The sequence below is a fragment of the Nerophis lumbriciformis genome, linkage group LG02 (genome assembly GCF_033978685.3).
Source record: "Nerophis lumbriciformis linkage group LG02, RoL_Nlum_v2.1, whole genome shotgun sequence".
In the NCBI taxonomy this organism is placed as follows: Eukaryota; Metazoa; Chordata; class Actinopteri; order Syngnathiformes; family Syngnathidae; genus Nerophis; species Nerophis lumbriciformis.
The window spans coordinates 51235587-51260000 of NC_084549.2; the positions used below are offsets into that span (position 1 = coordinate 51235587).

The following is a 24414-nucleotide window of genomic DNA, read 5'->3' on the forward strand; positions in this document are numbered from 1 at the left end:
ATATATATATATATATATATATATATATATATATATATATATATATATATAAATTGTTGCGTTTTTGGACCAGTTGTTCCTCCCAGGGAATTCAAGTCACAAGTCGCTCCCAAGCTCTTTACGACACTTAAAGCTGAGTTGAAAAAACCACCAGAGACAGAATAGGTATTTTGTAATATATTGGCAAAGCTTTGCAGATATATTTTTAAGACCAGTCCAGCATAGAACATTCCATCGCGCCGCCAAAATGGTCTGCCGTCCATGCTAGTCAAAACACATTCCAAAGCCTCAAGGTTAACACACACAGTTTACTTGCAGACAGAGCAGCAAGAGAAGAAATGGAAAACACGAGCTGTTTTCAAATATGACTATGAAATAAAAGAAGTACAACTTAAATTCGGATATATGTAAATATCTGCCTCCGACAATTCCCCCTTCAGATCTTCTAAAAAGATCTTTATCACTAGTACAGCACTTCTAAAATACGCCCCTCTTTGAGCAAGCTAGTAAAAAAATAAAAGCATAGTTACATGGGAGATAAACGGATGGAATCTATGTCAATGTCGTCACTCTCAGGGAAGGAAACTAGCATTTCTCGAAAGTCACCAATTTGCTTGACTCCCTTCAGTGACATAGCAAACCCAGGTTGTTCAGCAAGCCCCTCAACAGCATCACGAGTCAGGTTGGTCAGTCTCAACAGATTATAAAAAACATAGTTAATGCGTTCTACTTTTTTAGTAGCAGTCTCAGGGAAAATAGCACCAATTATAGGAAGGTTCTCGAAACCTGCACAGGATTCACACCACAATTTATGTTGTGGTGGGACCCCCCTTGGTTGTCCAATTGCATCAAAGTAAACACCCTCAGGGTTTCTCATCAAATCAAAGGAGCCCGTTACACTCCTCCGAGATAAAACATGGCGTCTTCTGCAGGAAGTTAGAGAGGCCGCTGAAACAGGCGTTCCAAGGGGTGTTAATTTGGTATCCACTAGAATAAGTCAGCTCGTGACCAAGGGCCTATCCTTGAGCCATCTATCAGGGTGGTGCACCAGGAGGGGTTAATGTCACCCAATTTGTAGGGGGATGTTGAGGGTCCTGTAAATTGAAAACACGTGTATTTCAGCTTTTGGGCCACAAAGGGAAGAAGTCGGGTGAAATTGTCAACAGGAGGGTACACACTAACCAACAAATCACAACCTGGCGGTGTGGGTTCAGAAAACAACGAGATAAGACAGTTTGAGCCAATAGTGTCAGTCAACTTAAAAGGGGCGGGGTAAGTGTGGGGAAAGGGACGTCCAGCGGAACAAGCAACACAGTCACCCAGGTCTTGGCTCTTAGCCATGCTAGTCATCCACCTATGCCACAGGTTGCCTGCACCTGCTCCTAAGGTCAAAGCTACCAGGTCTTCAGTGGTGATGTCATTAGTATACACAGATGTGAGAGCCTTTGTAAGCATAACACCTGCTCTGGCACTTACCAGAGTATGTTGTCCGCATCCGACACCAATAGTTCAGGTTTGAGTCGTAACAAAGATAGAGGTTACTAGCACGGTAAGAACTATTTTTTTTTCCACACTTAATCACACTACACAGGTCAGAAAAGTAAGTCTTGCTGTCCCCCTTGACCCAGTCTATTTCAAGTCCGCCGTACGTTTTAAGACACTTGTCAGTCACTGTCGTCGAGAAGGAAGAACTGAGACACAAGGTCAGTAGAGCAAGCCCAAACACCAGTCCGTCAGGGAATCCTACTGGGTATAACATCCTGCCTTTCAGAAATCAAAATCAGAGTAATTCAGGTAATGAGACGGGGATAAATATCAAACTTTTCACTTAATGTAACAATGCAAATAGTTATGCTGAAAACAAGCAAGAAAAACTAAGAAACATTTAGCCTATGGACTGGTCTCAAGCACTGGTATACAATATAGAAGTTGATCAGAGTAATGTAGATAGAAAATCTGGAAGATCTACACGACGGTAGACGGCAGCTCAACGGAGGGAGGTGTCTCTCAGCGTCGTCTTCTGGGCCCCTTCCGTGGCAGGCTCCTCCGCGGGAGTGCGGAGGTAGAGGTGGTACCAGGTGTCCCCTGTACCAGCTAGTCGAAGGGCGTGGGACGTCCGTACTACAACCTTGAAGGGACCATTCCACCTGGGCTCCGTACACTTGCGTTTGATGACCTTGATCTTGACCCTCTCAGTGAACGGAAAGGAATCTGGAGTGGCGGGCTGCCATCCTCGAATCTGTACAGAAGAACTGGCACACAAATTCTGCATTTTGTGTAAAATACCATTTTGGTTTTACGCTGATTCCTTCTTCCAGGGGGGTGTTGATCCTGGGAAGGGGCTGACCTGTATGCAGTTCATAGGGTGAAAAACTGAAAGGGCGGTAAAACAGTTTTATTCATGGACATTCGAATGATCATTAATGCTAATTGCAACATGTCAATCCAATTCAATTTGGTCTGTGCACAGATTTTAGCCGATTCGTTTTTGATGTTCTGGTTCATCCTTTCAACCTTACCTTGGGACTGAAGATGGTACCCCAAACCGAACCTGTGTTCTAGTCCAAGAGCATTTTCGACCAAGGCTAAGTGAGTAATTTTAAAATGGGTGCTTTTGTCTGACCTAATCTTTTTGGGGAAACCATGTCGGGGAATTAGGTCATTCACAAGCCATTTAATTACTGATTTTGCATCCTCTTTTGAGGTTGGGGTTGCTTCCGGCCTACCACTGTGATTGTCAACACAAGTCAGCAAGTATCTTTTCCCTTTCACCGGATTGATCATATCAATGAAGTCAAAAACTATACACGGTTCACCCTCACCTCCTCCATATTCCAAATTGATTTACTAAACTACTATCGATGTGCAAAATGGCTATTTTCAAGTTAAATTTACAAACTTACAACAATTTAGTTATAACTTCTTACCCACAGGAATATTGTTAAAGCTATTTTGTTGTACGGAGTCTGAATCCAAGAGTCTGAATCCACCCTCACCTCCTCCCCCTTCTGTTTCTGAAAAAGGGACTGTGTCAGTAATACTATCACTTTCAGAAACATCTAGGAAAAAGGTCAGCTAATAGTCAAGTACAGCAAGAGCAGGGGCGGAGGACAGGTCATGTTTGAGGTCAATGAAAGTCATTTCAGTCTCTGTGGACCACTGGAGGGTGGTATTAGGGTAGGGGACCCCTTAGCGAAATCAGAAATAACTCAAACTCAACTAAATCATAAATGTTATGTACCTTATTCAATATGGTGAAAGCTTCAAAATATGCCTATATTTATATCGACACAAATACTAGAAAAATACTAACCTTATGGCGGATGCCTTCGCAATAGTAATTTGAAATTTTATGGTAAAGTGAAACGCAGAGAAAGAGCTTTTGTGCAGTTTTTTCCTTGTGTGTGTGTGCTGAGAGCATAAGCGTGCTTGTGTGTGTGTGTGCGCTCGCTTGTGTGTGAGTGTGTTGCTATTGGTGACGGTGGAGTCCGCGCAATTTTGCATGTGATGCTTAAGATGTCCCTGCCATGTGTTGTTTTTTGCACCGTATATCAGGGTTAGCTTTGTCCAAAATTTTTAGCCAAAGGTTTCCTCCCTGAGGTACAGGTGGGAAAGCAAGGTCAACAATGGCTTGCATGTCTGTGACGGCAAAAGTCTTATTGAAATTGGCCACTAATAACAGCGTTATGTGTCAAAAATGTCTGGTATGCACGCGCGAGGTTGCCATCTGCCGGAGGAAAATGGTCAGACGTGCAAAGGAAGGGGTTAAGAATTTGAGCCGATGGAGACATTTTAAGTTTTGGAGGTAGGTATAATCTTAGAGAGGGTGTGTGAGTACCTCCCTCTCCTGGCACCGGAGAAGGGGGTGAACCAGAGAGCCTAGTTTCTGTTTCGACCACTGTCAAAAGTGGGCATAAAGACGCTTCCGGCTTTACGTCATAGGGCGGTGGCTTAGTCAAAGTCTGGGTGGGTCGTTTGAATAGTCTCGCGCATGCTCGAGTCATGTCCTTATCTAATTCGCCTTGTTCCCCCCCGTCACGGTAGTCGAGACACAATGACACGAGTTGACCACTTATTTACAACATTTTATGTAATGGCGGACAAGGCAAAAATGCAATCAATCCATCAAAATGTCCAGTCTGTGTCTGGGGTACAAACAGTGTTTGACTTACATACTTCAAGACAGACTCCTAAAGCAGATTTTAGAAAAAGGCTCTGCTTACCTTGTTTATGTTTGGCCACTAGTTAGTCTGTCCAGAAGAAAGCAAGAGGTGTCCAATTCTCAGCGTGTCGCCCGGACGAGGCCCCCAAATTGTTGCGTTTTTGGACCAGTTGTTCCTCCCAGGGAATTCAAGTCACAAGTCGCTCCCAAGCTCTTTACGACACTTAAAGCTGAGTTGAAAAAACCACCAGAGACAGAATAGGTATTTTGTAATATATTGGCAAAGCTTTGCAGATATATTTTTGAGACCAGTCCAGCATAGAACATTCTATCGCGCCGCCAAAATGGTCTGCCGTCCCGACCCCAAAACCCTCTCTCCTCCCCCCCCTCTCTAGTCAAAATACATGCTAGTCAAAACACATTCCAAAGCCTCAAGGTTAACACACATAGTTTACTTGCAGACAGAGCAGCAAGAGAAGAAATGGAAAACACGAGCTGTTTTCAAATATGACTATGAAATAAAAGAAGTACAACTTAAATTCGGATACATGTAAACATCTGCCTCCGACAATATATATATATATATATATATATATATATATATATATATATATATATATATATATATATATATATATACAGCTCGAAGACCTCCATGAAGAATAAAAACAAAGGACCCAGATTTCCCTCGCCCGGACGCGGGTCACCGGGGCCCCCCTCTGGAGCCAGGCCCTGAGGTGGGGCACGATGGCGAGCGCCATGGGGCCCGGCCGGGGACAGCCCAAAGAGGCAACGTGGGCTCCAATGGGCTCACCACCCATAGCAGGGGCCATGGAGGTCGGGTGCAGTGTGAGCTGGACGGCAGCCGAAGGCAGGGCACTTGGCGGTCCGATCCTCGGCTACAGAAGCTAGCTCTTGGGACGTGAAACGTCACCTTGCTGGGGGGGAAGAAGCCTGAGCTAGTGCGCGAGGTCGAGAAGTTCCGGCTAGATAGAGTCGGACTCACTTCGACGCACAGCAAGGGCTCTGGAACCAGTTCTCTAGAGAGGGGCTGCACTCTCTTCCACTCTGGCGTTGCCGGCATTGAGAGGCGACGGGCTGGGGTGGCAATTCTTGTTGCCCCCCGGCTCAGAGCCTGCACGTTGGAGTTCAACCCGGTGGACGAGAGGGTAGCTTCCCTCCGCCTTCGGGTGGGGGGACGGGTCCTGACTGTGGTTTGCGCTTACGCGGCAAACGGCAGCTCAGAGTACCCACCCTTTTTGGTTTCGCTCGAGGGAGTACTTGAGAGTGCTCCCCCGAGTGGTTCCCTCGTTCTACTGGGGGACTTCAACGCTCACGCGACGACAGTGAAACCTGAAAAGGCGTGATTGGGAAGAATGGCCGCCCGGATCTGAACCCGAGAGGTGTTTTGTTATTGGACTTTTGTGCCCGTCACAGATTGTCCATAATGAACACCATGTTCAAAAATAAGGGTGTCCATATGTGCACTTTGCACCAGGAGACCCTTGGCCGCAGTACCATGATCGACTTTGTAGTTGTGTCATCGGATTTGCGGCCTCATGTTTTGGACACTCGGGTGAAGAGAGGGGCGGAGCTTTCTACCGATCACCACCTGGTGGTGAGTTGGCTGCGATGGTGGGGGAGGATGCCGGACAAACCTGGCAGGCCCAAACGCATTTTGAGGGTTTGCTGGGAACGTCTGGCTGAGTCTCCTGTCAGAGAGAGTTCAGGTGTACTGGGGAGGAGGCTACGCCGGATAGTCGAACCTCGGATTCAGGAGGAACAGTGTGGTTTTCGTCCTGGTCGTAGAACTGTGGACCAGCTCTATACTCTCGGCAGGGTCCTTGAGGGTGCATGGAAGTTTGCCCAATCAGTCTACATGTGCTTTGTGGACATGGAGAAGGCATTCGACCGTGTCCCTCGGGAAGTCCTGTGGGGAGTGCTCAGAGAGTATGGGGTATCGGACTGTCTGATTTTGGCGGTCCGCTACCAGTATGATCAGTGTCAGAGCTTGGTCCGCATTGCCGGCAGTAAGTCGGACACGTTTCCAGTGAGGGTTGGACTCCGCCAAGGCTGCCCTTTGTCACCGATTCTGTTCATAACTTTTATGGACAGAATTTCTAGGCGCAGTCAAGGCGTTGAGGGGATCCGGTTTGGTGGCTGCAGGAATAGGTTTCTGCTTTTTGCAGATGATGTGGTCCTGATGGCTTCATCTGGCCAGGATCTTCAGCTCTCGCTGGATCGGTTCGCAGCTGAGTGTGAAGTGACTGGGATGAGAATCAGCACCTCCAAGTCCGAGTCCATGGTTCTCGCCCGGAAAAGGGTGGAGTGCCATCTCTGGGTTGCGGAGGAGACCCTATCCCAAGGTTCTAGTGCCTTGGAGTCTTGTTCACGAGTAAGGGAAGAGTGGATCGTGAGATTGACAGGTGGATCGGTGCGGCGTCTTCAGTAATGCGGACGCTGTATCGATCCGTTGTGGTGAAGAAGGAGCTGAGCCGGAAGGCAAAGCTCTCAATTTACCGGTCGATCTACGTTCCCATCCTCACCTATGGTCATGAGCTTTGGGTTATGACCGAAAGGACAAGATCACGGGTACAAGCGGCCGAAATGAGTTTCCTCCGCCGGGTGGCAGGGCTCTCCCTTAGAGATAGGGTGAGAAGCTCTGTCATCCGAGGGGAGCTCAAAGTAAAGCCGCTGCTCCTCCACATCGAGAGGAGCCAGATGAGGTAGTTCGGGCATCTGGTCAGGATGCCACCCGATCACCTCCCTAGGGAGGTGTTTAGGGCACATCCGACCGGTATATATATATACACACATATATATATACATCATTTGTATATATATATATATATATATATATATATATATATATATATATATATATATATATATATATATATATATATATTATTTCTGTCTTGCCTCTGGTGAGGGCGGTCACATTTTTTTCTCCTCCCATCTTTTCCTTGCTTGCTCTCTTTTGTCTTGTCTTGTCTAAACTTTTTTTTGAAGCCTCTTTCTTTGCGCTGTCCTCCAAATCTAAACATCAGACATGGAATTGATTAGCTGGACTCTCGACTCAATTGACAAAATATTTTCGACGAGGAAAAGAGGTTCTGGGGAGCCTGGCTGCCCTGATGGAACCATGCGGGGTAGGTGAGAGATTCCTGGGACAAATGGAGAATCACGTGCCTCTCAGTCCTTTCCTTCGAGGACGTGGAAGACATCTACCTATTTGCAACCATGATCACGGGGCACCTGCTGATTGGGCTGGGCATTGCTCTGGTGTATCGTAAAATTCGATGGCAGCCACTCAAGGAGCCCAAAGGCTGTTCGTCCCAATGGACGGATTGGGTCGGGCTGTGGGATCATAGTCTGGGGCGATTTCTGACCTGAATCGCAAGATGGATCACATCATGGAGAACTTTGCTGTAAAGGAAAGATTTGACATGAGATTAACCAGCATGGACGAATAGAATAGGCAAGCCATTGTAATGCCTGCTCGAGAAAAAACTAAAATCCTTATCTACGATTTGACTCCCCCAAATGGCCTTGAGGACAAGAACAGGCTGTTCTGTAACCATACCCAGAGGAATTTCAAAGATGGACGGTTTTGACCTCCCTCCCTCCTCAACGACACCTGGGAGTCGAACTTTGCTTGCATTGTATGCAGAACGACCCTGGGCTCATGAACACAACTTTACTTCACCCAAAGACTATGGGCATATACACAAACACACTCCCCACCGCACCCCACCCCACGCCTTCACCACCGCTTAATTCCCCTTTGGGGTTATGGACGGCTGAGTAGCGCTTTATAGCAGCAGGCCGGCCTCCAGGGCCCCAAATCCCCCCCTCTATGGCAAGTTTTTGTGATTATATGTAACATGTTTATGTGTGCTATGGCAAATTAGTTTTTTTCCCTTGGACTCAGTCTGGACCCCCTCCCGAGGGTCCAGGCTTTGACTGATATTTTTTACTCTTCCCCCCTTTCCCAATATCACCTTTTTCCCACCTTTTTTAAGGAGCGCCGTAAGTAACTGATCCGTTGGCGGTCCCGTCTTGTCTCCCTGTAACGTATGTCTGCTCTTAGTGGGACTGTGCCGAAAATATAATTTCAGTTCTTATGTGCCTTGTACATGTTAAGGAATGGACAATAATAAAGCATCCTGATCCTCATCCTGGTGGCCGAGGGGGAAAAAAACTGTTCAGGTGGCGGGAGGTGTGGGTCTGGATGGACCGTAGTCTCCTGCCTGAGGGGAGAGGGGAGAATAGTTTGTGTCCAGGGTGAGAAGAGTCAGCTATGATTCGACCCACACGCCTCCTGGTCCTGGAGGAAAACAGGTCCTGGATGGATGAAAGTGTGCAGCCAATAACCTTCTCAACAGCACGTACGATGCGCTGCAGTCGATGCTTATACTGGACTGTGGCGCCGGGGAACCACACGGTGATGGAAGAGGTGAGGATGGACTCGATGATGGCTGAGTAAAACTGCACCAGCATCTCGGTCGGCACCTTAAGTTTCCTCAAGTGCCACAGGAAGGACATCCTCTGCTAGGCCTTCTTGATGAGGGAGCTTATGGTCGGCTCCCACTTGAGGTCCTGAGTGATGGTGGTGCCCAAGAAACGGATGGAGTCCACAATAGAGACGCGGGTGGGAGAGTCAATCAGGGTGAGGGGAGATCAGAGCCGGCCCAAGGCATAAGCGTACTAAGCGCTTGCTTAGGGCCCCGCGGCCACCAGGGGGCCCCCAAAAGCAATTAACAAAAAATTCTTATTTTTTGCATGTACGAGTCCGACTGATGATTTCTAAATGATCAAAGATATATTATTGTACAAAAACACAATTTTAGGTCAACAGAGTGCTGCTGCTGATCTAGGCCTAGTGATTCTTCCTGCCTCTCTTTAAATGTAAAGCTGCCTCTGCTGCACCTGTGACGTTTGCCGCCTGCCGTGCAATGCCAGTGCGCACTGGGCATCAAAAGCGTAGATAGAGGCAAAACAATGTCACAAAAAAGGACATATTCTTCAGGTGCAGAAAAAAGGAAGAAGAAGAAAGTGGAAGAGGAGAAAAAATGCCATGATAAAGGTATGTTTGCATGTTTATCAAAGAGATTTGTAGCTGTAATTAGCTTTAGCTAGGTGACGTTAGCTAGCTAGCGCGGTGCTAGCAATATGTTTTTAGCATCAGGTTACTAGTGAGATATGTTGTTTGCACAAATTGTTTGCAGCAGAGCACAGTAATTTATGTGAGTAAAATAAACATTATTTTTTACATCAACTCATAAGTTATGTGAAACTTCCCCAGGAGCATTGTTAAAATACTTTGGAGGCACAGAATCAGCCCAGAGCCAGTCCACATCCTCAGACTCAACTGTGAGTGATGAATCAGGTGAGGAAAAGACTGTCACCATACAGTATACATTTAATTTCATAGTATAAACATTACACCTGAAGGGAAATTAATATAGTCAAAGTATCTCATTAATATGTGTGCCTATATGTATGTATGTATGTATGTATGTATTTCATCTTAGGTCCATCTCCATCCTCTACAGTGCTCTCTCACACACCTCCATCCTCTGTGCCCACTGTCCCCTCCCTGTCTGAAACCACAGCTGATTTATCTAGTAAGTTAACTGCAAAACACCCTTTATAATTGCTCATTGTACTGCAGAACATTCTGAGATTAATAATTATGTCCAACAGTGCAATTTAATGATCTTATAGGTCCTTCTTTTTTAGTCATTGTCTTTCTTTGGTCACTTCCTCAGCAACTTCCACCACAACGTCCCCTTCACACCATAGACCATCATCAGCTCCGCCAGTTGACCCAGCTGAGTGGCCTTCTTTCCTCTCAGATTCAGACAGGACTGAGCAGGTGATCAGAGGACCACTGTCTATTAAGGAGAACTTTTCATTCCCCAAACGGCATGATGGCCGAAGTTTTCATTATCATTATACCTACAGACAGCTAGTCAATGGGGAAAAAGTCAAGCGTAGCTGGCTGACCTATTCAAGAAGTAAAGATGCAGTCTATTGCTTTTGCTGCAAATTATTTTCCAAAAAGTCCTTAAAACTGGCAGCCGAGGGACAGCGGGATTGGGTCAACATAGGTGCACTGCTGAAACAGCATGAAAACAGTGAAGATCATTGTAGCAACATGGTGAAATGGAAGGAATTTGCCTTGCGTCTTTCAAAAGGGAAAACTATTGATGAATTTAACTTCAGTAGACTGCGCTCTCTTTGTACAAAGTAAACATTAAATATGAACAATTAACTAAAAATATAAACTAGTAATTAAAGACTAATATGTACAAGACTGATGAGACAAGATGCCACTTTTACTGAGAATACAAAGCTTTATCACTTGGACTGTTCAACCCCAGGCCACTCTTGTAGCTGAATGTTTTCTATATTTTAAGATTAGGAAATGTGGCACTCTGGACATCATTCGTTCATTCATTGGTATTATTTATGTTCTTAACTGGGCCACCCCTATATCTTTATAAATGACATGTCATTTGTAAAGACATGCCAGGCTGACAATAGGATAATGTAAACAACACTGCCAGAGCCGCAGTGAGTTTATAGTAGGTGTGTGAATGATCAACAATCAATATTATTGGCAGAAATAGAGGGCCCCAAAATCAAATTTTGCTTAGGGCCCCATGGAGGCTTGGGTCGGCACTGGGGGAGATGGTGGGGCTGTGACTTTCCTGAAGTCCATGATCATCTCCACTGTTTTCTGGGCGTTCAGCTCCAGGTTGTTGAGGCTGCACCAGTACGCCAGCTGGTCCACCTCTCTTCTGTAGGTGGACTCGACGCCATCAGAGATGAGCCCGATGAGGGTAGTGTCATCCGCAAACTTGAGCAGCTTTACGGACTGGTGACTGGAGGTGCAGCAGTTTGTATACAGGGAGAAGAGCCATGGGGAAAATACACAGCCCTGAGGGGTACCAGTGTTTGTGGTTCGACTGTCCGAGACAATCTTCCCCAGCCGCACGTGCTGTTTTCGGTCCGTCAGGAAGTCATTGATCCAACTACAGAGGGAGTCGGGCACGCTGAGCTGGTAGAGCTTGTCTCGTAGCAGTCCAGGGAGGATGGTGTTGAAGGCAGAGCTGAAGTCCACAAACAGGTTCCTGGCGTAGTTTCCTGGGGAGCACAGATGCTCTAGGATGAAGCGGAGAGCCAGGTTCACTGCACCATCCACAGACCTGTTAGCTCTGTAGGCATACTTGCCAACCTTGAGAACTCCGATTTCGGGAGGTGGGGGTGTGGGGGGCGTGGTTGGGGGCGTGGTTAAGTGGGGAGGAGTATATTGACAGCTAGAATTCACCAAGTCAAGCATTCCATACACACATATATGTATATATATATATATATAGGGACGGCGTGGCACAGTGGAAGAGTGGCCGTGCGCGACCCGAGGGTCCCTGGTTCAATCCCCACCTAGTACCAACCTCGTCATGTCCGTTGTGTCCTGAGCAAGACACTTCACCCTTGCTCCTGATGGGTGCTGGTTAGCGCCTTGCATGGCAGCTCCCTCCATCAGTGTGTGAATGTGTGTGTGAATGGGTAAATGTGGAAGTAGTGTCAAAGCGCTTTGAGTACCTTGAAGGTAGAAAAGCGCTATACAAGTACAACCCATTTATATATATATATATATATATATATATATATATATATATATATATATATATATATATATATATATATATATACACATATATATATATATATACACACACACAGGTAAAAGCCAGTAAATTAGAATATTTTGAAAAACTTGATTTATTTCAGTAATTGCATTCAAAAGGTGTAACTTGTACATTATATTTATTCATTGCACACAGACTGATGCATTCAAATGTTTATTTCATTTCATTTTGATGATTTGAAGTGGCAACAAATGAAATCCAAAATTCCGTGTGTCACAAAATTAGAATATTACTTAAGGCTAATACAAAAAAGGGATTTTTAGAAATGTTGGCCAACTGAAAAGTATGAAAATGAAAAATATGAGCATGTACAATACTCAATACTTGGTTGGAGCTCCTTTTGCCTCAATTACTGCGTTAATGCGGCGTGGCATGGAGTCGATGAGTTTCTGGCACTGCTCAGGTGTTATGAGAGCCCAGGTTGCTCTGATAGTGGCCTTCAACTCGTCTGCGTTTTTGGGTCTGGCATTCTGCATCTTCCTTTTCACAATACCCCACAGATTTTCTATGGGGCTAAGGTCAGGGGAGTTGGCGGGCCAATTTAGAACAGAAATACCATGGTCCGTAAACCAGGCACGGGTAGATTTTGCGCTGTGTGCAGGCGCCAAGTCCTGTTGGAACTTGAAATCTCCATCTCCATAGAGCAGGTCAGCAGCAGGAAGCATGAAGTGCTCTAAAACTTGCTGGTAGACGGCTGCGTTGACCCTGGATCTCAGGAAACAGAGTGGACCGACACCAGCAGATGACATGGCACCCCAAACCATCACTGATGGTGGAAACTTTACACTAGACTTCAGGCAACGTGGATCCTGTGCCTCTCCTGTCTTCCTCCAGACTCTGGGACCTCGATTTCCAAAGGAAATGCAAAATTTGCATGGTTGGGTGATGGTTTGGGGTGCCATGTCATCTGCTGGTGTCGGTCCACTCTGTTTCCTGAGATCCAGGGTCAACGCAGCCGTCTACCAGCAAGTTTTAGAGCACTTCATGCTTCCTGCTGCTGACCTGCTCTATGGAGATGGAGATTTCAAGTTCCAACAGGACTTGGCGCCTGCACACAGCGCAAAATCTACCCGTGCCTGGTTTACGGACCATGGTATTTCTGTTCTAAATTGGCCCGCCAACTCCCCTGACCTTAGCCCCATAGAAAATCTGTGGGGTATTGTGAAAAGCAAATGCAGAATGCCAGACCCAAAAACGCAGAAGAGTTGAAGGCCACTATCAGAGCAACCTGGGCTCTCATAACACCTGAGCAGTGCCAGAAACTCATCGACTCCATGCCACGCCGCATTAACGCAGTAATTGAGGCAAAAGGAGCTCCAACCAAGTATTGAGTATTGTACATGCTCATATTTTTCATTTTCATACTTTTCAGTTGGCCAACATTTCTAAAAATCCCTTTTTTGTATTAGCCTTAAGTAATATTCTAATTTTGTGACACACGGAATTTTGGATTTTCATTTGTTGCCACTGCATATCATCAAAATGAAATGAAATAAACATTTGAATGCATCAGTCTGTGTGCAATGAATAAATATAATGTACAAGTTACACCTTTTGAATGCAATTACTGAAATAAATCAAGTTTTTCAAAATATTCTAATTTACTGGCTTTTACCTGGAAATATATATATATATATATATATATATATATATATATATTTACACACATCAGTGACGTGCGGTGAGGTTCATGGCTGGTGAGGCACTGACTTCATCACAGTCAGATTTACAAACATATGAACCCGAAAGAGAATCTTATTCACCAGTTGATTGGCAGCAGTTAACGGGTTATGTTTAAAAGCTCATACCAGCATTCTTCCCTGCTTGGCACTCAGCATCAGGGGTTGGAATTGGGGGTTAAATCACCAAAAATGATTCCCGGGTGCGGCGCCGCTGCTGCCCCTCACCTCCCAGGGGGGGAACAAGGGTATGGGTCAAATGCAGACGACAAAAGTCATTACACCTAGTGTGTGTGTGACAATCATTGGTACTTTAACTTAACTTTAACTTTACACATACAAACTGTAGCACACAAAAAAGCACATTTAATAAAAAAAACATTATTATGGTCTTACCTATACTTATAAATAAAGTCCATGCGCCGCAACTAAAGCCCTCACTTAAACTTTCCACGTGCAAGATTGAATCTATTTAAAAAAGTGTAACCGAGGGTTTATAAATGTTGCCTATACTGTATGAAACTACAAAATAACAAACACGGAGGCTCCAGTTTGCACGAGGACCACTTTATTTACCTTCTTTCAAAAACCTCCGCTCCACTCCGTGTCATCACTTCCGCTTTTAGCGCCTTCAAAATAAGAGCTCAAGGCATATACTGCATAACAGCGCATAACAGGAACTTAACATCACAAAGAGAAAAGCCCCTGAAAATAGGTTACAAAAGTTATTTAATAAGAAGCCAAAAAGTGCAAAAACAATAATGTTCGTGTTGGAGGAGTTGTGAATTAGATACACCTGCAGTCTGCAGGTGTACCTAATGTTGTGGCCCTGCAGTCATTCACAACTCCTCCAACACGAACATTATTGTTTGTGCACTTTTTGGCTTCTTATGAAATAACTTTTTTGAATGGATTCAATCTTGCAGGTGGAAAGTTTTAGTGTGGGCTTTAGTTGATATAACAATTCTACGGCGGGGGTGCAGGAGCCGGGATTACTGGAGCCTCAGCCAGTGCGTCTTTTGCAGCCGTTTTGGGGCGGCGTGGCGAAGTTGGTAGAGTGGCCGTGCCAGCAATCGGAGGGTTGTTGGTTACTGGGGGCAAGACACTTCACCCCTTGCTCCTGATGGCTGCTGGTTAGCGCCTTGCATGGCAGCTCCCGCCATCAATGTGTGAATGTGTGTGTGAATGGGTAAATGTGGAAATAGTGTCAAAGCGCTTTGAGTACCTTGAAGGTAGAAAAGCGCTATACAAGTACAACCCATTTATCATTATCATTATGATCGCTCAGCACAAGAAATACGTTGCACACATACAGTTGTTGACAAAATACACTGTACATTATATACCTCAGCTAACTAAACTATGGAAATGTATAATATAGTTCATATAGCAATACAGTCTCACTGCACAGCAGGCCAGCAGCTAGCCGAGTCCAGAATCCAGGTTGAGTGACATGCCTCAACTGGCTGCTGTTCACCGCACCGTCTCTTCTCAGTATTTGAACGGCAAATGTGAAAATTCAGCGATTTTGAATAAAAATAATCTAAAACTGGTGAAGTTAAATGGAAAATAACTTTATAGTATAATCACTGGATACATATAACAATTTATCAATTTTTTTTCTTTTTACAATTTTGTTCTTTCCATGATGGCAGGTGAGGCCCCGCCTCACCTGCCATCATGGCTCATGCCATCATGCCATCATGCCTCTAGTGACTGCACGTCACTGATACACATCCTGAAAATATACAAACAAAACTGTTTAGATAATTGATACTTCAAACTTGCATAAATAAATCTTAAGGAATATAACATAACTTGGCTTCTGAGAGCTTCAAAATGTAATGAATAAAATGTTAAAGTTGTTGATAAACAAGCAATTATTTTATTAATTAGATATGGTCATTTTAAATGAATTACTATGATCATTTAAAATTAATTATTTCAAACATGTTTATTTTGCTGATGACACCCAACTCTACATGCCCCTAAAGCTGACCAACACGCCGGATTGTAGTCAGCTGGAGGCGTGTCTTAATGAAATTAAACAATGGATGTCCGCTAACTTCTTGCAACTCAACGCCAAGAAAACGGAAATGCTGATTATCGGTCCTGCTAAACACCGACATTTATTTAATAATACCACCTTAACATTTGACAACCAAACAATTACACAAGGCGAATCAGTAAAGAATCTGGGTATTATCTTCGACCCAACTCTCTCGTTTGAATCACACATTAAGAGTGTTACTAAAACGGCCTTCTTTCATCTCCGTAATATCGCTAAAATCCGTTCTATTTTATCCACTAGTGACGCTGAGATCATTATTCATGCGTTCGTTACGTCTCGTCTCGACTACTGTAACGTATTATTTTCGGGTCTCCCTATGTCTAGCATTAAAAAATTACAGTTGGTACAAAATGCGGCTGCTAGACTTTTGACAAGAACAAGAAAGTTTGATCATATTACGCCTATACTGGCTCACCTGCACTGGCTTCCTGTGCACTTAAGATGTGACTTTAAGGTTTGACTACTTACGTATAAAATACTACACGGTCTAGCTCCGTCCTATCTTGTCGATTGCATTGTACCATATGTCCCGGCAAGAAATCTGCGTTCAAAGAACTCCGGCTTATTAGTGATTCCCAGAGCCCAAAAAAAGTCTGCGGGCTATAGAGCGTTTTCTATTCGGGCTCCAGTACTATGGAATGCCCTCCTGGTAACAATTAGAGATGCTACCTCAGTAGAAGCATTTAAGTCCCATCTTAAAACTCATTTGTATACTCTAGCCTTTAAATAGCCCCCCTGTTAGACCAGTTGATCTGCCGTTTCTTTTCTTTTCTCCTCTGCTCCCCTTTTCCTTGAGGGGGGGGGGGCACAGGTCCGGTGGCCATGGATGAAGTGCTGGCTGTCCAGAGTCGGGACCCGGGGTGGACCGCTCGCCTGTGCATCGGCTGGGAACATCTCTGCGCTGCTGACCCGTCTCCGCTCGGGATGGTGTCCTGCTGGCCCTACTATGGACTGGACTCTTACTATTATGTTGGATCCACTATGGACTGGACTCTCACAATATTATGTCAGACCCACTCGACATCCATTGCTTTCGGTCTCCCCTAGAGGGGGGGGGGGTTACCCACATATGCGGTCCTCTCCAAGGTTTCTCATAGTCATTCACATCGACGTCCCACTGGGGTGAGTTTTTCCTTGCCCTTATGTGGGCTTTGTACCGAGGATGTCGTTGTGGCTTGTGCAGCCCTTTGAGACACTTGTGATTTAGGGCTATATAAATAATGATTGATTGATTGATTGATTTTAATGTATGATTCTATGGCTGGATGTAATAAGGAGTCAGAAAAAATACAAATTAAAATACAATTAATTTTTATGTATTTAGCAAAATATAGTAAACATTTATTTAGTTTTTTAAAAAAAATTAATAAATATATTTATTTGTAGGTAAGATAAACATAATAATACCATTTATCTCTAGTCTGGATGATTTAGTTCTTGACACCCTGTTGTCCTCCCGTCATGAAAAAAGGCTGTCCTCACTCAGGTGCGCATAGAGCTGGAGGGGGCGTGGCCTCCAGCTACGGCTGAAAATCGGGAGATTTTCGGGGAATATATGTCCCGGGAGGTTTTCGGGAGAGGTGTTGAATTTCGGGAGTCTCCCGGAAAATTTGGGAGGTTTGGCAAGTAGGCGAACTGCAGTGGGTCCAGGAGGGGGACGGTGATGTCCTTGAGGTGGGGCAGGACCAAGCGCTCAAAGGACTTAATGACCACAGACGTCAGCGCCACTGGCCTGTTGTCATTAAGTCCTGTGATCTGTGGTTTCTTGGGGTCAGGGACAATGATGGAGGTCTTGAAGCAGGACAGCACGCGGCATAGCTCCAGAGAGGTGTAAAAATGTCAGTGAAGACAGGAGTCAGCTGATCCGCGCAGTGTCTGAGGGTGGAGGGGGAGACACCATCCGGCCCGGGGGCCTTCCGCGTGTTCAACTTCAAGAACTGCCGGCGTACATCCTCCTCTCGGATGGAGAGGGCCTTTGATGGACGAAGTCCTGTAATGTTCTTGGAGTCCTTTGATCTCCTTGGAGTCCTTTAATGAAGTGCTTGCGTTGGTGGGGAGGGTGATGATGGGGACAGCAGAGCTTTGATGAGCTGAAGGCCGTTCGTGACGACAGTAATGTGTGTTGAGGCCCTGAGCGAGAGTCTGGTCATTCAGGGCTTGGGGGGCTTAGGGCTTATAGTTCGTAAGGGCCCTCGCCCTCTCCACACGGCCGCAGAATCATTGGAGCTGAACTGTTCCTGTAGACGGTTAGAGTACACAGATTTAACTTTCTCCACTTACCTGTTGAAGTGGTACTTCGCTTCTCTGTAGGTACTCCGGTCCCCGCTCCTCCACGCAGCCTTATTCTTCTTGCGCAGCTGTCGGAGCTTAGGAGTGAACCAGGGTTTGTCGTTGTTATAACAAGCCCTGGTGCGCGTTGGAAGGATTTGCGCCTCATTGAACTGAATGTATGAGGTCACAGTGTCCGTATACCCGTCCAGATTGTCCGTAGCCGCTCCAATTGACTCCTAGTCTGTCGTCTCCAAACATCCCTCAGCGGTGTACTTCTTAATGGTTTTCATAACAGGTTTAGCCAGTTTCAGTCTCTGTCTGTATGAAGGGATTAAGTGCACCATCACGTGATCTGATAGTCCGATAGCAGCGCGCGGGACTGCATGGTATGCCTTACTTATTGTAGTGCAACAGTGATCCAAAGTGTTCTCCTCTCTGGTCGAGCATTTAATAAACTGCCTATACTTGGGTAATTCCTGGCTCAAATTTCCCTTGTTAAAGTCACCAAGTACGGTAACAAGAGAGTCCAGAAAAGACCGTTCCACATGTAAGATATGGCCTGCAAGCGTGCGCTGAGCGTCATGCACGTCCGCGCTGGGCGGTATATAGGCAGCCACTAGAATGAGTGAAATGATCTCTCGCGGTGAGTAAAAGGGGTTACAGTGAATGAAAATATATTCCAGAGCAAGAGAGCAGTGTTGGGTTATCACCGTCACGTCTGTACACCAGTTGTTGATGAAGAAGCAGACTCCACCGCGTCTTGTTTTGCCGGAGAGCCCCGGGTCTCGGTCCGCGCGGAGAAGATGAAAGCCCTGCGGTTGAACCGCGCTGTACCGGACACTTGCGCTCAGCCACGTCTCCGTAAAGCACAAAACACAAGATGAGGAAAAGTCCTTGTTTCTTCTCATCAGCAATGCCAGCTCGTCCATCTTGTTGGGAAGTGAGTGGACGTTGGAGAGAAAGATGCCAGGTAAGGGCGTGCGTGATCCCCGTCTGCGGAGACGGTCAAGGGCTCCCGCTCTCTTTTCTCTTCGGTGCAGTTTCCCTCTTTTGATCAAAGAATGGACCAAATCCGCAGCTGACGCTAAAATGACTGGTAATAAGTCCCTCGGGGTGATTGATCTGATGTTAAGTAGCTTTTCGCGGGCGTAACACCACGCGGACACACAATTTACGCACAAAAACAAACAAAACAGAGCGCACGACAGCATTGAGGCAGTCATGATCGGCGCCATGATGATCAAAGAATGATCTTTTTTATATATTATTTATTTCATATATATATATATATATATATGTATATATGTATATATAATCGTGGTCGGAGTACTCGGGGTAACCCATGCTATCACGGGGAGAATAGGCAAACTCCACGCAGAAAAACCCCAAGCCCGTGGATCGAACCCAGGACATTCGTATTGTGAGGCACATGCACTAACCCCTGTATCACCATGCTACATATGTGTGTGTGTATATATATATATATATATATATATATACAGTCACAATCAAAAGTTTACATACACTTGTAAAGAACATAACGTCATAGCTGTCTTGAGTTTCCAATACTTTCTACAACTCTTATTTTTTTGTAATAGTGATTGAAGCACATACTTGGTCACAAAAAACATTCATGAAATTTGGTTCTTTTATAAATTTATTATGGGTCTACTGAAAATGTGACCAAATCTGCTGGGTCAAAAGTATACAAACAGCAATGTTAATATTTGGTTACATGTCCCTTGGCAAGTTTCACGGCAATAAGGCGCTTTTGGTAGCTATCCACAAGCTTCTGGTTGAATTTTTGACCACTCCTCTTGACAAAATTGGTGCAGTTCAGCTAAATTTGTTGGTTTTCTGACATGGACTTGTTTCTTCTCCTCTCTGAGCTGCCACCTTAACGTGGTAGAGGAGTTTGCGTGTCCCAATGATCCTAGGAGCTATGTTGTCCGGGGGCTTTATGCCCCCTGGTAGGGTCTCCCAAGGCAAACTGGTCCTAGGTGAGGGATCAGACAAAGAGCAGCTCGAAGACCTCTATGAAGAACACAAACAAGGAACCCAGATTTCCCTCGCCCGGACGCGGGTCACCGGGGCCCCCCTCTGGAGCCAGGCCCGGAGGTGGGGCACGATGGCGAGCGCCTGGTGGCCGGGCCTGTCCCCATGGGGCCTGGCCGGGCACAGCCCGAAGAGGCAACGTGGGTCCCGCCTCCAATGGGCTCACCACCCATAGCAGGGGCCATAGAGGTCGGGTGCAGTGTGAGCTGGGCGGAAGCCGAAGGCAGGGCACTTGGCGGTCCGATCTTCGACTACATAAGCTAGCTCTTGGGACGTGGAATGTCACCTCGCTGGGGGGGAAGGAGCCTGAGCTAGTGCGTGAGGTGGAGAAGTTCCGGCTAGATATAGTCGGACTCACTTCGACGCACAGCAAGGGCTCTTGAACCAGTTCTCTTGAGAGGGGCTGGACTCTCTTCCACTCTGGCGTTGCCGGCAGTGAGAGGCGACGGACTGGGGTGGAAATTCTTGTTGCCTCCCGGCTCAAAGCCTGCACGTTGGAGTTCAACCCGGTGGACGAGAGGGTAGCCTCTCTCCGCCTTCAGGTGGGGGGACGGGTCCTGACTGTTGTTTGCGCTTACGCGCCAAACCGCAGCTCAGATTACCCACCCTTTTTGGATTCACTCGAGGGAGTACTGGAGAGTGCTCCCCCGGGTGATTCCCTCGTTCTACTGGGGGACTTCAACGCTCATGTTGGCAACAACAGTGAAACCTGGAGAGGCGTGATTGGGAAGAATGGCCGCCCGGATCTGAATCGGAGTGGTGTTTTGTTATTGGACTTTTGTGCTCGTCACAGATTGTCAATAACAAACACCATGTTCAAACATAAGGGTGTCCATATGTGCACTTGGCACCAAGACACCCTAGGCCGCAGTTCCATGATCGACTTTGTAGTTGTGTCATCGGATTTGCGGTCTCATGTTTTGGACACTCGGGTGAAGAGAGGGGCGGAGCTTTCTACCGATCACCACCTGGTGGTGAGTTGGCTGCGATGGTGGGGAAGGATGCCGGACAGACCTGGCAGGCCCAAACGCATTGTGAGGGTTTGCTGGGAACGCCTGGCAGAGTCTCCTGTCAGAGAGAGTTTCAATTCCCACCTCCGGAAGAACTTTGAACATGTCACGAGGGAGGCACTAGACATTGAGTCCGAGTGGACGATGTTTCGTGCCTCTATTGTCGAAGCGGCCGATTGGAGCTGTGGCCGCAAGGTGGTTGGTGCCTGTCGTGGCGGTAATCCTAGAACCTAGGGATGCCGTCAAGCTGAAGAAAGAGTCCTATCGGGCTTTTTTGGCTCATAGGACTCCGGAGGCAGCAGACAGGTACCGACAGGCCAAGCGATGTGCGGCTTCGGCGGTCGCAGAAGCAAAAACTCGGACATGGGAGGAGTTCGGGGCAGCCATGGAAAACGACTTCCGGACGGCTTCGAAGCGATTCTGGACCACCATCCGCCGCCTCAGAAAGGGGAAGCAGTGCAATGTCAACACCGTGTATGGTGAGGATGGTGTTCTGCTGACCTCGACTGCGGATGTTGTGGATCGGTGGAGGGAATACTTCGAAGACCTCCTCAATCCTACCAGCACGTCTTCCTATGAGGAAGCAGGGCCTGGGGAATCTGTGATGGGCTCTCCTATTTCTGGGACTGAGGTTGCCGAGGTAGTTAAAAAGCTCCTCGGTGGCAAGGCCCCGGGGGTGGATGAGATCCGCCCGGAGTTACTTAGGGCTCTGGATGTTGTGGGGCTGTCTTGGTTGACAAGACTCTGCAACATCGCGTGGACATCGGGGGCGGTACCTCTGGATTGGCAGACCGGGGTGGTGGTTCCTCTTTTTAAGAAAGGGAACCGTAGGGTGTGTTCCAACTATCGTGGGATCACACTCCTCAGCCTTCCCGGTAAGGTCTATTCAGGTGTACTGGAGAGGAGGTTACAGTGTGGTTTTCGTCCTGGTCGTGGAACTGTGGACCAGCTCTATACTCTCGGCAGGGTCCTTGAGGGTGCATGGGAGTTTGCTCAACCAGTCTACATGTGCTTTGTGGACTTGGAGAAGGCATTCGACCGTGTACCCCGGGAAGTCCTGTGGGGAGTGCTCAGAGAGTATGGGGTAACGGACTGTCTTATTGTGGCGGTTCGCTCCCTGTATAATCAGTGTCAGAGCTTGGTCCGCATTGCCGGCAGTAAGTCGGACCCGTTTCCAGTGAGGGTTGGACTCCGCCAGGGCTGCCCTTTGTCACCGATTCTGTTCATAACCTTTATGGACAGAATTTCTAGGCGCAGTCAAGGCGTTGAGGGTATCTGGTTTGGTGGCTGCAGGATTAGCTCTCTGCTTTTTGCAGATGATGTGGTCCTGATGGCTTCATCTGGCCAAGATCTTCAGCTCTCACTGGATCGGTTCGCAGCCGAGTGTGAAGCGACTGGGATGGGAATCAGCACCTCCAATTCCGAGTCCATGGTTCTCGCCCGGAAAAGGGTGGAGTGCCATCTCCGGGTTGGGGAGGAGATCTTGCCCCAAGTGGAGGAGTTCAAGTACCTCGGAGTCTTGTTCACGAGTGAGGGAAGAGTGGATCGTGAGATTGACAGGCGGATCGGTGCGGCGTCTTCAGTAATGCGGACACTGTATCGATCCGTTGTGGTGAAGAAGGAGCTGAGCCAGAAAGCAAAGCTCTCGATTTACTGGTCGATCTACGTTCCCATCCTCACCTATGGTCATGAGCTTTGGGTCATGACCGAAAGGACAAGATCACGGGTACAAGCGGCCGAAATGAGTTTCCTCCGCCGGGTGGCGGGGCTCTCCCTTAGAGATAGGGTGAGAAGCTCTGTCATCCGGGGGAAGCTCAAAGTAAAGCCGCTGCTCCTCCACATCGAGAGGAGCCAGATGAGGTGGTTCGGGCATCTGGTCAGGATGCCACCCGAACGCCTCCCTCGGGAGGTGTTTCGGGCACGTCCGACCGGTAGGAGGCCACGGGGAAGACCCAGGACACGTTGGGAAGACTATGTCTCCCGGCTGGCCTGGGAACGCCTCGGGATCCCCCGGGAGGAGCTGGACGAAGTGGCTGGGGAGAGGGAAGTCTGGGCTTCTCTGCTTAAGCTGCTGCCCGCGACCCGACCTCGGATAAGCGGAAGAAGATGGATGGATGGATGGATGGACTTGTTTCTTCAGCATTGTCCACACGTTTAAGTCAAGACTTTGGGCAGGCCATTCTAAAACCTTAATTCTAGCCTGTTTTAGCTATTCCTTTACCACTTTTGACGTATGTTTGGGGTCGTTGTCCTGTTGGAACACCCAACTGCGCCCAAGACCCAACCTCCGGTCTGATGATTTTAGTTTGTCTTGAAGAATTTGGAGGTAATCCTCCTTTTTCATTGTCCCATTTACTCTCTGTAAAGCACCAGTTACATTGGCAGCAAAACAGGCCCAGAGCATAATACTACAACCACCATGCTTGACGGTAGGCATAGTGTTTCGGGATTAAAGGTCTCACTTATTCTCCTCCAAACATATTGCTGGGTATTGTGGCCAAACAGCTAAATTTTTGTTTCATCTGACCACAGAACATTCCTCCAAAAGGTCTGATCTTTGTCCATGTGATGTGAGATGATATGTGATTTACAAGTGTATGTAAACGTTTGATCGCGACTCTGTATACATATATATATATATGTATATATATATATATATACATATATACATATATATATATATATATATATATGCATATATATTCACTTCTGTGAGCGTGCTAAAGCCGCACATATTATTTAACTGAGGCAGCAATTGTTGGACTGGACGAAAACGGGATGTTACAATTCTCGGGAGGGGCACTGAAATTTGGGAGTCTCCCGGGAGGGTTGGCAAGTATGAGAATTAGTGGTGTACCGCGGCACCGCCACTGTATATGATCGGCGGGCCAGCTCTAGTGTTAATTTGATATTGCCAAATTTGGCCCACGGGCCAGAGTTTGACACTCATGGCCTAAGGGATCGAATGTCATGGGCATTGCTGCTTACGTGCAGTGATTTCTCCAGATTCTCTGAAACTTTTGATATTATGGTGGACTGTAAATGGTGAAATCCCTAAATTCCTTGCAATAGCCCGATGAGAAATGTTGTTCTTAAACTTCGACAATTTGCTCACGCATTTTTTCGCAAAGTGGTGAACCTCGCCCCATCGTTGTTTGTGAATGACTGAACATTTCATGGAAGCTGCTTTTAAACCCAATCATGGGACCCACCTGTTCCCAATTAGCCTGTTCACCCGTGGGATGTTCCACTTGTGCCAGCTTTTTTGAAACATGTTGCAGGCATCAAATTCCAAATGAGTTAATATTTGCAAAAAATAACAAAGTTCACCAGTTCGAATGTTAAAGATCTTGTCTTTGCAGTGTGTTCACTTGAATATAGGCTGAAAAGGATTTGCAAATCATTGTATTCTGTTTTTTTTTTACGATTTACACAGCATGCCAAC

The 24414-nt window shown here is 46.6% G+C and overlaps 2 protein-coding genes across 5 annotated transcripts in view; both read right to left on the minus strand.

Moving 5' to 3' along the window:
* Positions 1 to 1954: 1954 nt before the first annotated feature.
* The window catches only part of macroh2a2 (macroH2A.2 histone), a 75740-nt gene continuing 53280 nt past the window's right edge, over positions 1955 to 24414 (minus strand). For 2 of the 3 annotated variants that reach the window (XM_061964158.1, XM_061964149.2), the window contains exon 9: positions 1955 to 2252. In XM_061964158.1, coding sequence (XP_061820142.1) covers positions 1988 to 2252 — 265 coding nt within the window. In that variant the 3' untranslated portion in view covers positions 1955 to 1987. Of the gene's footprint in view, positions 2348 to 24414 lie in introns of all 3 variants that reach the window. The other variant, XM_061964166.1, reaches the window with a different exon arrangement.
* Positions 2197 to 24414, minus strand: part of LOC133608714 (uncharacterized) — a 30044-nt gene continuing 7826 nt past the window's right edge. The window contains exon 2 of one of the 2 annotated variants that reach the window (XM_061964198.1): positions 2197 to 2373. The gene's annotated coding sequence lies outside the window, so the exon portion shown is untranslated. Of the gene's footprint in view, positions 4393 to 24414 lie in introns of both variants that reach the window. The other variant, XM_061964190.1, reaches the window with a different exon arrangement.